Source organism: Coturnix japonica, chromosome 13, assembly GCF_001577835.2.
Source record: "Coturnix japonica isolate 7356 chromosome 13, Coturnix japonica 2.1, whole genome shotgun sequence".
NCBI lineage: Eukaryota > Metazoa > Chordata > Aves > Galliformes > Phasianidae > Coturnix > Coturnix japonica.
Genome location: NC_029528.1, coordinates 6,707,164 through 6,720,103, shown reverse-complemented (window position 1 = coordinate 6,720,103; position 12,940 = coordinate 6,707,164). Strand labels below are relative to the sequence as shown.

General features: G+C 34.8%; 1 protein-coding gene across 1 annotated transcript in view; it reads left to right on the top strand.

The window, feature by feature from the left end:
- DOCK2 (dedicator of cytokinesis 2) overlaps positions 1-12,940 on the top strand; it is a 121,050-nt gene that overhangs the window by 26,795 nt on the left and 81,315 nt on the right. Inside the window, exons 22-26 of the mRNA XM_032447425.1 lie at positions 227-361; positions 923-1,031; positions 1,738-1,808; positions 2,331-2,437; positions 9,415-9,557. Of these exons, the coding sequence (XP_032303316.1) occupies positions 227-361; positions 923-1,031; positions 1,738-1,808; positions 2,331-2,437; positions 9,415-9,557 (565 nt within the window). The remainder of the gene's footprint in view (positions 1-226; positions 362-922; positions 1,032-1,737; positions 1,809-2,330; positions 2,438-9,414; positions 9,558-12,940) is intronic.

Sequence of the window (12,940 nt, the reverse complement as noted above, 5' to 3'; positions counted from 1 at the left end):
CTTTTTAAAAGATGCTTCCAGAATTGTTTGAACTTATGCTGCTGATTTGAGATTTCAGATTGCTTTCTTGTTTGTGCAGATAAGAATTTCCTCCTCATTTCTTCTCTACTGATATAATTTATGTGACATAAACATAAAAATAAATGTGGTGTGTGCTAGATTAAGCATAAATATTCACACAGAGTTGTCAAAAGAGGTTATCTTAAAAAGTTTTTCTTAACTACAGGAAACTAATGAGTGTTCTGAAGACTTACTTGGATATTTCTAGCCGAGGAGAGCAATGTGAACCTATCTTAAGAACTCTGAAGGCACTAGAATATGTTTTCAAATTCATTGTTAGATCCAGGACATTATTTTCACAGTAAGTACCCATGTTACTGCCATTTAACTATCAGTGCAATATCACAGAATAACAGACCTGTGAATCAGTAAAAGAATTATTTTTTACAAGGAAAACACTAAAACTTTCTGATGCTGTGACTGGCCTGAGGTATGGACCTTGCTGATATAACATTTTTTTTGGAGTGACAATCCTCAAATAATTGCTGTCTGATTTACAGTGTAAGTCACAGAGATATATGTAATAAATAGCTAGTTTGAAAGCCTGATTACATCTAATGCCATACATCAGATGGCTTGGCCTAAGACCAACAGATGGCCAAACATTGTGATAGATGAGTCAAAGCTGGGTGTTTGTTCTGTGTTCAGCAGCTTGCATAGAACATGGAAATTCTCAGTCAATTCGGAATTTATAGGAAAGACGCAGGTGAACAGATAAGGCATATTGTTTAGAGTGCTATTTAGGCATAGGCTAAAGGATGTGCAGAAGAATGAAGGCAGTGGATGTAGAAAAATTACACCACAGTGCTGCTATCATTTTTTTTTTAACTCTGAAATGATAACCTGGTGCCTGTCTCAACAGATTGTATGAAGGCAAAGAACAAACAGAATTTGAAGAATCTATGAGGAGACTGTTTGAATCCATCAACAATCTGATGAAAAGTCAACATAAAACTACCATTTTGTTGCAGGTTGGTGTTTATGAAAACAAAATGAGTCTGTTTATGATTTTTATAATATGTTCTTATGTGGTACTTTATTCTTTTTTTGTTTGTTTGTTTGCTTATTAAAATTAAGGGTAAGACACTGTTAGGTAAACTTATTGTTTGTTTCTCTTCTGTAACTGTCATTTATTGAAAGACAACATTTCTTAATAAAGTTGAAGTAGAAAAGGTCAGGAGAAGATAAATTTATATCATTTTTGGCACACAGTCCTGGAGTGAAAAAATGAAAATGTGGATGTCCCTTTAGGGATCTAGCACAGATTAGCTGTAGCTTTTACCCTCTGAGCAAAATTTTCATACCATGGTCTTATTTTTGATAGTCACAAATGTATGTGGCAAAAAGAAATTCCAGTTTTCAGCTGAAGAAAGAACAGAAAACAGCTGATTTATTTTAGAGAAAGGGCTGTCTCTTGGTGTTGTTTCTCTTGGCAACCAACTATTGCATTGCAATTGAATCTTTGTTAAAGAAAAAAACAAAAAACAAAAAAACCCCAAAACACTCCATGATGAAATTCTATTAAAATGTCATGTAAAAAGCCTGACAGAAGAAGTCCAAATTTATCACTTTGTTTCACGTGCTTCTGTTTCAGTGTTTATATTCAGTGCTTTGTTTTGTGTTTGCTCCATGCACAGATAAACTTACTAAATTAGCACAATCTGTGTTTCGATTCAGGTTGCTGCTTTAAAGTACATACCTTCAGTTCTTCATGATGTTGAAATGGTGTTTGATGCCAAGTTACTGAGGTGAGCTGATTCTGAACATTTCATGAATGTATCATATGGTCATGTGTAATGTGGAATACAATGTGACACACTAATTCTTACCTGGAATACATTATTATGAATTGATTTTTTTTATTTCTTTATTTCATTGGTTTATAATATTGAGGTTGTTTAGCAGTAATATATTAAGTTGTTAAGCAGTAACTCGGTGAAATGTCCAAGGGGAGTAACTTATCAGTTTTTTATTTCTTCTCAAATAAATTCTATTAAAGAGAACCAAATCTCATTTTAACAGCTTGAAATAAATACCTTTATTTGTTGAAGATGAATTGCCTCCAACACATACAATGATATCTTTATTGCATTGGGAAAAAAGAGTCATCTTTCTAACTTCTGATCGAAGTGATTATGATAGGAGAAATAAGTCAAAATCTTAAAGAGAAATAAATGTTTAGAACTGCACAGCATTTTGCTCTTGCTGTTTTTTCTTTTTTTAATTAAACCATGACATGTGTATTTATGACAGTTTTCCTTTACATGCAGCCAACTACTGTATGAGTTTTACACATGCATTCCACCAGTGAAACTCCAGAAGCAGAAGGTACAGTCCATGAAGGAAATAGTACGCAGCAACCTGTTTAAAAAACAAGGTAAGTATTGAATGCCTTTAAGACTTAAAATAAATGAGAGTGAAAATATTGACTTCTGTTTTGTGTAATTCATGTTTGAAATTCAGTAGAACTAACAGTCCCCATCATTTGCCATCAGGATCTTTAAATCTTTGAAAAGGAACTGGTAGGTCCTCTTAAGTCACGGCTGTGAATAGTAATTACAGAGAGCTATTTGCTTTGTGTGAGAAAGAAAATCTGGTTTGGTGTTTTCTGTCTATCTTCAAACAACTTGTTTATGTAACTGTGGTTTAGCTATCACGCATAACGTGCTTTAACTCAAGCAGAAATGTTCAAGCAGGATAGTGTCCCCAGTGATATGCCCTTTCAAAGCTGACAGCTGTCCCATTCATAAAAACCTTTTCATCAAAGTGCAAAATAAATTCCTGATTTTTAAGTTTGAGTTTGATACTGCCTAGGGTCTCCTGGTTTATGGTGGGTCTCTCTTGAACTGATCAAGATTAATAGTAAAGTCTACATTTTTTTATTGAACTTCTTAAGAAATATTATGTTCCCAACTGGGAGCTTACTGTTCTCTTCTAAAATTTTCTTAACGGCCTTGCCGAATAATGGGAATGATAAGAATAGTAAACCTATTGTCTGATACTAAGGAAGTGTGAGTTCCAGAAGCCTGATCTTTGGAGAGGGTTTCAACGTTTTTGTCTAATGGCAATTGTGCAAAGCATCTGTACTGCCAAAGAACATGGATCTCAGAGAAAGTATTTTATGTTTTTCCTCTAATATAATGGTTAGTTGGATGGAGATATGTAGGTGTGTGTGTGTGTGTATGTATATACTTGTGTTCTTTGAACCCCTCTGTAAGCACTCTAGTGAAGTAGGAACATGAAGCGAAACACTGTGAAGGCAGCTTATGATATATGAGACTTCTACCCAGGGTAAAGAAAAATTCTAAGTGTGCTGTGCTGTAGCTTAGCTGATAGTGATTCTGGGAACTCAACACTTACAACAGCGGTAGCAGGTAGTACAGCAGTATACTTACAGAGAAGGATATGGGAAAAATGCTGTGTCTTGTATGCTGTTACTTTTCTGCAGACTCTGCTCTTACTGGAAGACTGGGACTTTGTGTCTTAATTAGGTTATTTAGGTCAACGTCTTTACTGACAAATGTGAACCACTATGATCTTGCAATTGTTAGAAATATGTGACTTCAGTTAATTATTGAAAATCAAAATTTACCAGCAAGAGGCATGTGCACATCAACTAATAGTAAATATTGGAGTTGGATATGTGGATTTGAACTGCAGAGTTTAGATTCCCTTAGTGGTACTTAGAGACAGATGAAATTTGCAGAAGAGCTGTTCTCTTCCTAATGTAGTCTGTAAGTGCATGTGCTTCCACAGATTGCTGCAGGGTGAAGAGTTATCTGTGTCTTTTTGTTGCTATACAGTAATGGGAGATATTTAATTTACCCCAGAGGTGTATGCTGTCATGAGTGCATTTACAACATGATAAAACCGTATATACAAGCATTTATTTTGTAGATGAAGCAACATGGTTGTTGCTTAATATACAGTTGTTAAAGAACTAGAGCTTGGATTCTAATCCAGTATTCAGAGCACTGTTTTTACAAAGAATTGTTCAGTGTGTGCAGATATTATGGGTCTTTTTCATTCTAAAATTAATCATGTTGACCACAATGTTTGCAGGGTGTAGGCAATATCTAATTCGTTACTTGAAGCAATGATGTGGAAGGTAATTAACAAGAATAGAAGCATATGTAGTGTGTCGCAAAATAGGATCCGGCATGATAATTAACAGTATCATTAACTAAAGTTCACGTTTATCTAGAAGAGGTAGTGTTCTTCTGCGAATATGGAATATACTTAACTAAATTGCCAATTACAGTGAAGTGTATTAATTTGTATGTTTCAGATTATCCATTTTTCCTCAAGGCTTTAGCACTTAATCTTTTTCCATGTAGTTCATTAGAATTCCAGTTAAGTTCATTTACTTCTACTCTCAATGGTATTGTCTATAGATCTTAAATTTAATTAGATTTTGTACACTGGTATTTCCCCTCCTTTATCCATCAACAGTCATAGCATTTCCTAAGGAAGAAGAATTGGAAAAACAGAGAAATATTTTCAAAAACTAAAAAATAGTTGAAATTAAGCTAAATGTGCTGGTATTTCATTCTAGGCTCTCAAGACTTTTCACTGTAGTTGGTCATAGAACAGAGTGCTTTTGTCAGGTAGGATAAGTGGTCCTACCAACATGACAGGATGAGTGTTATAATCTCTTTTCCCTCGCAACTTCTGTTTTTGAGTCACCATTTTTAGACATAGCTGTTTACAAATTGCTTGCATTTTCTGATGATGTTAGTATTTATGAGCCTATAATATTTGGAAAATTATAAGCTGGTCATGTAGTATTCACTGATGTTATGTTGAAGTTTGTAAATGAGCTGTGAAGAGCTGCTTTTTATTGCTGTGAAATCATTATGAAGTGCTTAAAAGTATAATAAAATGTGTCTGTATTCACACTGCTGCTTTTGTCTTAATATTCTCTAGAGGTCCACTCCTGATTAAGAGTTTATTCTGTAGCAAAACACTATGAGATCTACTCCAAAGAATATAAACTCTAAGTAGGTCACACAGATGGACACCAGCAGGGCTGGGAATAGAGCTTCTGTCTCTTAGCCCAAAATCCAGAGCGCTTGATCACTAGATGTAGACACGGCTACTGCATGTTCAGCATATGCAAACGACTTGCTGATTTCTGGAAGAGCAGCAGCAAGAGACATATGTTATCTGTAGTGGTTAATCTGCCAAGTGCCAGAAGGAATGCTGAAATTACAGTAGTTGTTTTTCTAATGGAAAGATTCTTTCTACTATACGCTTTGTTTAAACAAAATGTGTATTTGCATACGTCAACAGCTAGATTGGTTTCCTAAAATTAACATGAATATTACAAATTTTGGCATTGTTGGAATATTCTGATGCTTTCACTTTACTGCTTGAAAAGTATCAGTGTGAAATGCAATGGTGATCTAGAAGAGAAAAGATTTAAGTCCGATCCGAGATTTATCCTTTAATAAATAATGCACATACCAATGTGTATCTATATTTTTGAGATTCAACTAAGTGAAAGTCTACTGAAAGTTGATTGGATCTATGTTATAAATGGTGCACGTGTTGTTACAGATTAAATTGACATCTTTTTAATTGTAAGTTACGATATTGGTCAGCATTGTTTTTTGTTTTTGTTTTTTGTAAACTGCTTCAGGACACTGAGGACTGCATTTAATAGAGCTGGGTAGATTTGAGGCAGTTAAAAAGAGCTTAATGAATATCTGGTAGCATGTTTGTTAGAATCACATACATGTTCTTTGGAATCCCTCTTCCTCAAGATTTGAATTTGTTACATGGACTGCTACCTATTGTGTAGTATTGTGTGATGTACAAGGAATGTAACTTTGATCTTGTTCTTTCTTTTAAATACTCACCTGGATGTCAATGCTATGATCTCAATATATTTTAGATCATCTGTGTTCTCTGCTGTCACCCAATCGAAGATGTAAAAATCACTGTTTTTACCTTCAAAACTTTTATGAAAAAAGCTGAAAGTAGAATGAATAATAATAATTTGGTTTAAACATCTTTCTGTTTTATTATTGCCAGAGTTTGAGTTATGAATAAAGATTTTAACTACTTTCACAGCAACTCCTATGGATATCAGAGCTTAAGCAGTTGTTTTGCTTTTCATTTTCTGTGGTTGTTTTCCAGCGCTGTTTGGCACAAACTTCCAACATTTTAAAATGCTTAAATGTAGGAGTTAGATAATACACTTCTCTCTCCCATTTTTAGCTACTGGGAAAAACCTGAAAACACTCACTTTTCATACAGCCCCTTAAGAATGGTTCTCCAGTGAAATGAAGTATTTCCTATAGATCCATTCTTGTCTTGATTATTCTAGCTTTAAAAAAGTTCTTTTAAGAAACACTTTTTTTTCTTTTTTCAATTTGTTAATATTCAGTAGTAGTTTTACTGTTACATTACCCTTAAAGCAGCACTTTTAAAATCCTGTATTCATTTTGATGTGGATAAGGAAGGCGTATGTGTGCTTAAAGGTGTTTGTTCCTGTGCATTTGTGGTAACACATGAGGATTAAAGCCTTTAACTTCTTCCATTTATTGAGGAATATGTAATGTGCTGGTTATTTCCTTAAGTATTTGTTAGTTGTGACCTTTTCCTAGTCTTGACCTGTTATTTTTTAAGAATAAAAAATGTATTTATGAAATCTTTGTTATATGGAAGGAATCTATCTAAGGAATCTAGCTAGATGGACTGGTTTTAACAGTTAACCTATAAATGTACATTTTAAAATACTGATTTTTTTTTTCTAACTCCTTCAAGTGGAATATAGAGAAGAAAGATATATAGCAGAAGTCAGCACAAAGCTACTGCTTATTTTAGCAGAATTTATTGTATCAATTAAACAAAATGTTGGAATTCATAAATATTCCATTGTTCAAACAGAAGGCAAACTTTTAAATCTGACAGGGCGGACATGCTGACAAGCATTTGTGTCAGGCTGGCAGACTGCAGTGACTGCAAACTGGAAAAGACACCAAGAGCTCAGGATGTTGTTTTGGCTACAGCAATGGTAGTGTTAGTTGTTGCTCTGGCTGCCTTCCAGTAAGTGACATTACTCAGCTCATGAAAGAAACTTGAAGTTATCCCTTGAAGTGTTGAAGTGGTTGCATTTCACTGTATTTATGCTTGGAGTTGGTGGTGTGCTGTGACTGTTAAGACTGTACCTATTTAGCCATCTAACCTTTCTGACATTTGTATGAATGATCAGCTCAGCATGATACAGTGATGTGTGCTGATTTATAAGATGCACCATGTCTTTCTCCTTCCTGTGTAAGTTACAGATTTTTAAATTACATAATTACATAAAATACATAAATTACAGATACACAAAGGCTTTGTGCAGTGCAGTCAGTCTGTAGGTGACCCTACAGCACCTCTCTGTGTTTTGGCTCTTATATAAGCTGTGAAATTTGGATCTACCCATGACAAAGATATATAGAATTTTAGCTTCATCTCTCTTGTGCTTCCAACAAAGATTTAGGTGTCAAATAATGGAGAAGGAAGACTTCTAGTAGAAAGATGCATGCAGTTGTGAACAGATGTGCTTTGTGAAGAAGTATGGCACTGAAACTGTGCACTGACTGCCATCAGAAATCTCTCTTTGTTGGAAGGATGTTGTTCACTGATTTTATTTTTAAGGCTTTGCTCTAAATCTATATTCAGATGACATCTATGTCCTCACTAATTTGGCATGCCAGTGTAAGTGGGCATGAAACAATCCTAACAGATGGCTGTGACTATAGTCTTGCCAGGTAATCAAGAGTAGTGTTTCCTAAGGGAGACAAAAGTGGTGTTAAATTTTTATTACCATTTTGGCTGCACATACGGGGCAGCCAGGAATGAAGCACAGCTGTGGTTTTTGCTGAAGGAGACCCAAATGTCTTTTTTAATGACATTATTGCATTAATGACCTGAAATTTGAATTTCACTTACCTGACACAGAAGAAATAATTAAATATGAAGAATATGATGGAAGAGGAGTTACAAAATTAATGCAGCTCTGCTTAATCTTTTACCTGAATGAACCTTATTCATTAATCTCTTATAAGGGAACTTCCCATTGTGAAGTGTGGTGGAATTTGGGGCTAATCTTTATGTAGAACATGTTTCTGGGAGATGCTGATGAAATAAATGCAAAAGGGTTCACACTGTATGGTAATGTATTGTATTCAGATAGAGTTTAAGGCGACATGTTTTATTGTAGTTTCTAGAAAATACAAGGCAGTAAAATGTTAAGGAATTGTTTTTTTTTATTTCTTTTTCTCCATGTATTTTAATGTTAAGAAAGAGTATGTTGTGTTTTTGTTTTTGTTTTTTTGCTAGCAGTCCTTCCCATTACCTCATTTATCAAGCAGAAAAACAACTAGCACTTTAAACTGCCATCCTTCCTGCCATCTCCTTACCATCTGTGTTGAACTGTCTTAAAAGTTGGGTGGAAATAATAAAATCATAGGATGGCTTGGGTTAAAAAGGGATCTCAAAGATCATCAAGTTCCACCTCCCTGCCACAGGTGGGGTTGCCAACCACTAGATCAAATACTAAATAAGGGGCCCCCGTCCAACCTGGCTTTGAACACCTCCAGGGATGGAGCATCCACAGCCTCACTGGGCAGCCTGTGCCAGCACCTCACCACCCTCTCAGTGGAAGTCTTCCCTCTGAAACACAAGTTGCGTAAATTCTGTCTATGTTACTCTCCAAATAGGAAATACAGTGTTGCTATGTTACTTCTGGGCTTGTACTGTACTCACCAAATAAAATGTCTCTTGTAGCTTGGAAGAGTTGTTAGAGAAATGTCAGATCCATTGTGATTTATTCATGTTGTGCCATTATCAATAGTGGAGGTAGTTTCTTAGGAAAGAAATGAATCTGCCCCTAAGACACAATTAAATGCTTCTGGCTTATATGGCTAGGAGCTGTTAATTGAAATAAAAATAATCTTCTGCAATGCTAACTTCTCTTGTTTCATCTACAAAACTCAGGAATTAATAATCTTCCAATTTTTTCTCACCCTTTAATTCCTTTCCCTCTTCCCTTCCTGTTACTGGCACTCATATAATGAGAATTCTGTGTCCCTGCCTTGATTTGCTTTTGTTCTGGGCTACTTAAACAGCGTTCATTATTCAAGCAATTTATATTGACCAAAGAATTGTTTTTTTATATATAAGAAATATTGTTAACTTGGAAAAATATCACACAAGTTTAAGTGTAACCCTGAGGCACTGTTCCACATCGCAGCTGACGGTGAATGCTAAAGGGTATTATGTTTCACTGTTTGGAGGAAGATATATTTGCAAGCAATGTTTGATTTATATTTGCTCTTAAGACTTTTTTTTTCCTTTCAGAATGCAGGGACATTTTGCTTCCTGTCATTACCAAAGAACTGAAGGAATTACTGGAACAGAAAGATGATCAGCAGGTCCAAGAGAAGAAGTACTGTGTTGAATTACTCAATAGCATCCTGGAGGTTCTGAGCTGTCAAGACCCTGTAAGTATTGATGATGATGTAGGTGGCTCACATCTGTAGTAACGCTGAGCTGATCAAGTGGTAAATTATTGATGCAGATGCATTAAAAATTTAAATTAAATTCAAGTTAGTGTCAAATTGAAACATTTTCATATTTTTCACAAACTTAAGGTAGAGAAGTTGATGTTATTAAAGGTGAAATGCTGAAAACTGTGCTGTGTCTTTTCTAATTTTATATTCCTTGGGTAGCCAGCGGTTGTTAATCTCCATAGTATGATTAGAAGCAGAAGTATCATTGATTTTATCCTAGCAGAGCCTCTGTCCAGTCTGGACTGGTAAAGTTCAGTGGTATAAATACTGAAATGAATTGCAGTGTTATTACAAGTACTTGGAGTAATTTTCAAATTTCATGTTGTTTCCTTTTATAAAAATATTTTTGTTCCTGAAGAGAAATGTTTTTCAGTGCACAAATATTGCAGCTTTTGCTTCCTGCTTTCAGAAGTGTATGTATGGAACATTAGTCTTTACTACATTTTGAGACTGTCATTTTTCACTTGGGCTCCTGTAATGTGGAGCACTGTAGAAATCGTGGTTTGAACAATTGTTTTCCTTATTTGAGAGAATATCAGTTGGCTTTTCAGTCCTTCGTCCTTTAACGGGTAGGAAGTTATTCAGTGAAGTTTCACAATCAGTTGAGGAGCTTTTCTGAGAAGAGCTCCTAACAGCATTAGCCAAATTGTAGTTCTTACCGTGAACAGGCACTTATTTTATTCTGGGCTTTATTTTCCTGATGTGTTTCTTCAAACTTTGAAGGCTCTGGATAAAGGCAAGTTGTTGTTTTATTCCAGCTTTCACTATGCATCATTGCATACTTTATCAAATAATAAAATCATTGCAGTGTGGAGTGTGATTCCTTAATTTTTTTTTGAGTTCATAACTGAAAAGTCCTGTCTGATTGCATAGGCAATCTCCCTACTGATCTTTTAATGTATATTATGAGCTATACGTTAATACTTTCTGCATGTGCACCACAGACATCATTTTCAATCTTGCAGTTACTGTCCACGGTAAAAGTTGCTCCTGGAAGTTTGGGCCTGTAGCTCATATTTGCATGAATGAACAAGAATTGCTGCATACAGAACAATTTGAAGAGATCAAACTCATGTTGCTTGGTATGCACATATGTGGTCCAGTACAGTCCAAAGACTCTTTTGTCGCTTGTATATTGTTTAACTTCCTAGAGTAGGAATTGAGATATCCTGAAGTAGAAATGTGATGGACTGTTTTAATGCATGTGCTAACATTTCTCTGAAAATTCCAAGGCTTAGAAGAAAATAACCTTTAAATACTTGAGGCATACATTTTTTCTTTTCCCAGGACAGATATGCTATGCACTACTTGTGAACTTAGAATAGAATTCATCTTTTACAATGGAGTTATGGTTAATTTTGAAACCATTATATAATAGTCTGAACTGTTATTAATAATTAAGGTACAGCATGTACTAAAACATGGAAGAAAGCAATTGTAGATTATAAGATCCTTTGTCTGTGGGTCGAAGCAAAAAACCAACAAAAGCAAACTAGCGAACAAGTGAATTCCCTGTGACAAAGGGAAGTGTGAAACCATGCATAGTGTTGCTACATAGTTGACAGTTTGGGGCTTATTTCTTCTTTTGTAATTTTTCAGGATACTGTAAATACATTTACAAATATAACAAATGTTATTTCTTCCTTCCAGGTTTCAAATCTGCTTAACTGAATTATTAATACCTTTAAGCAGTTCTTGTCTTACTGTTGCCCTGCCATTTTTCTAATGTCCATATGCAGTTAATAACCCATACAAAAATTATAAATGATTCTATATCCTGCTCTGCTTTAGGCAGACTGAAGTGTTTGTTACCACTTTTCAAGATTCTTCAGAAAAAAGAAAAATCTAGTAAGGTAGAAGTACCTTTGTTGTGTTTCTTTTCAAACAACAAAGAAAATTTCTATTTGTAGTAAAGTGTGCAGTTAAGATGGAACTATGTAATATGTTGTTAGACATGGGCATGTGATACTGTACAGTGTTAATGTTTCAACAAATGTTTGTTGTTCAAGGAAGAAAAATAGCGTGTCTTTTAAAAAGTAAATTAAATTACAATTGAAGCTAAGAGCAAACAGTGATGAAAGGCATGGATACCTCATGAATATAGCAGGAAAATCTTACAAGGTACTTAGAAGTTACTATAAATCATGTATGTTTTTCTTGAGACATAGAAAAGTAAACCTAACTTATTTTTATACAGGATAAACATGTTGCAATTAAGCAACACTGAAATTTGATAAAACTGTTGGTACAGTTGTTGGAACCATGGCATGTACACAAGCCTTAGAAATTTAATGAAAGCTAATAAATTGGGTTGGGAAATTGGTTTAGATGTCTCCAGGAAATGAGATTGAGAGTATCTGCAAGAGTTCCAAGAAAGAAAGCATTGTAGAAAAATGCTTAACAACTCCATGTAGAAATGGAGAAATAATAATAATTTAAAAAGCAGATCCAGTAGAAACTGTGGAGTTGCTTATAGGGTTGTTCATTACAACATCCAAACATCTCTGTATTGTCTTCTTCAAGTATTCATAATAATTCATTCTGAAGGTATTTAAATTTAAAGCTGTATTCTTTTCATGAAAGGTGACTGTGGTTCAAGTGAGACATTTTACAACTTGCATGTTTTTAATACTGGAAGTATCGTAAGATAATATGATTAATAAAAACATATCACAACAGATGCCAAATCATAGAATATATATTGCAGAACAGTAAATAGGAGTTCCAGCTAACTTGCCAGTTTTGATCTCTGTATTTGATAGCTGCAGGAACAGAGTTCTAACCAAGAAAATATTTAAGTATTGTAGTTGTCAAAGGGTAATCTTTTCTGAGTGTAAAGAAAATATTCTTTGCAAATTACATGCTCTGAGCTTTAGTGCTTTTAGAATACTACCTGAAGTCAAGCACTGATTTTAGTTTGTGAGGTTTCTTGCCCTGGCGGAATGGGTAGGCACAGCTACCTATCATTTGATTCAAGTATGTGAATGGTCGGCAAAACAGGGTACTGACCTGCGGTGGATTTCTAGCATAGTCCAAGCCCAATTGATCAGTACTTTGGCAATGGAGGCCTCTTCCTTTTTGTGTCCTCACAGAGCAGTGAAGTGAACTTTTCCATTAGTAATTATATACTTTGTGAGTGTAAACTGAGATAATATTTGAAGTCTAAACAATGCTGAGGGCCATTGACAGATGTGAAGAGTATCACAGTTCACTTAAATCACCTGTTGCCAGGGTTTTGCTATTAAGTTATAAACAACTCATTGGGAAAACACACAAGTTCCTTGATGAGAGATAGGAAATGACTATATGAAACA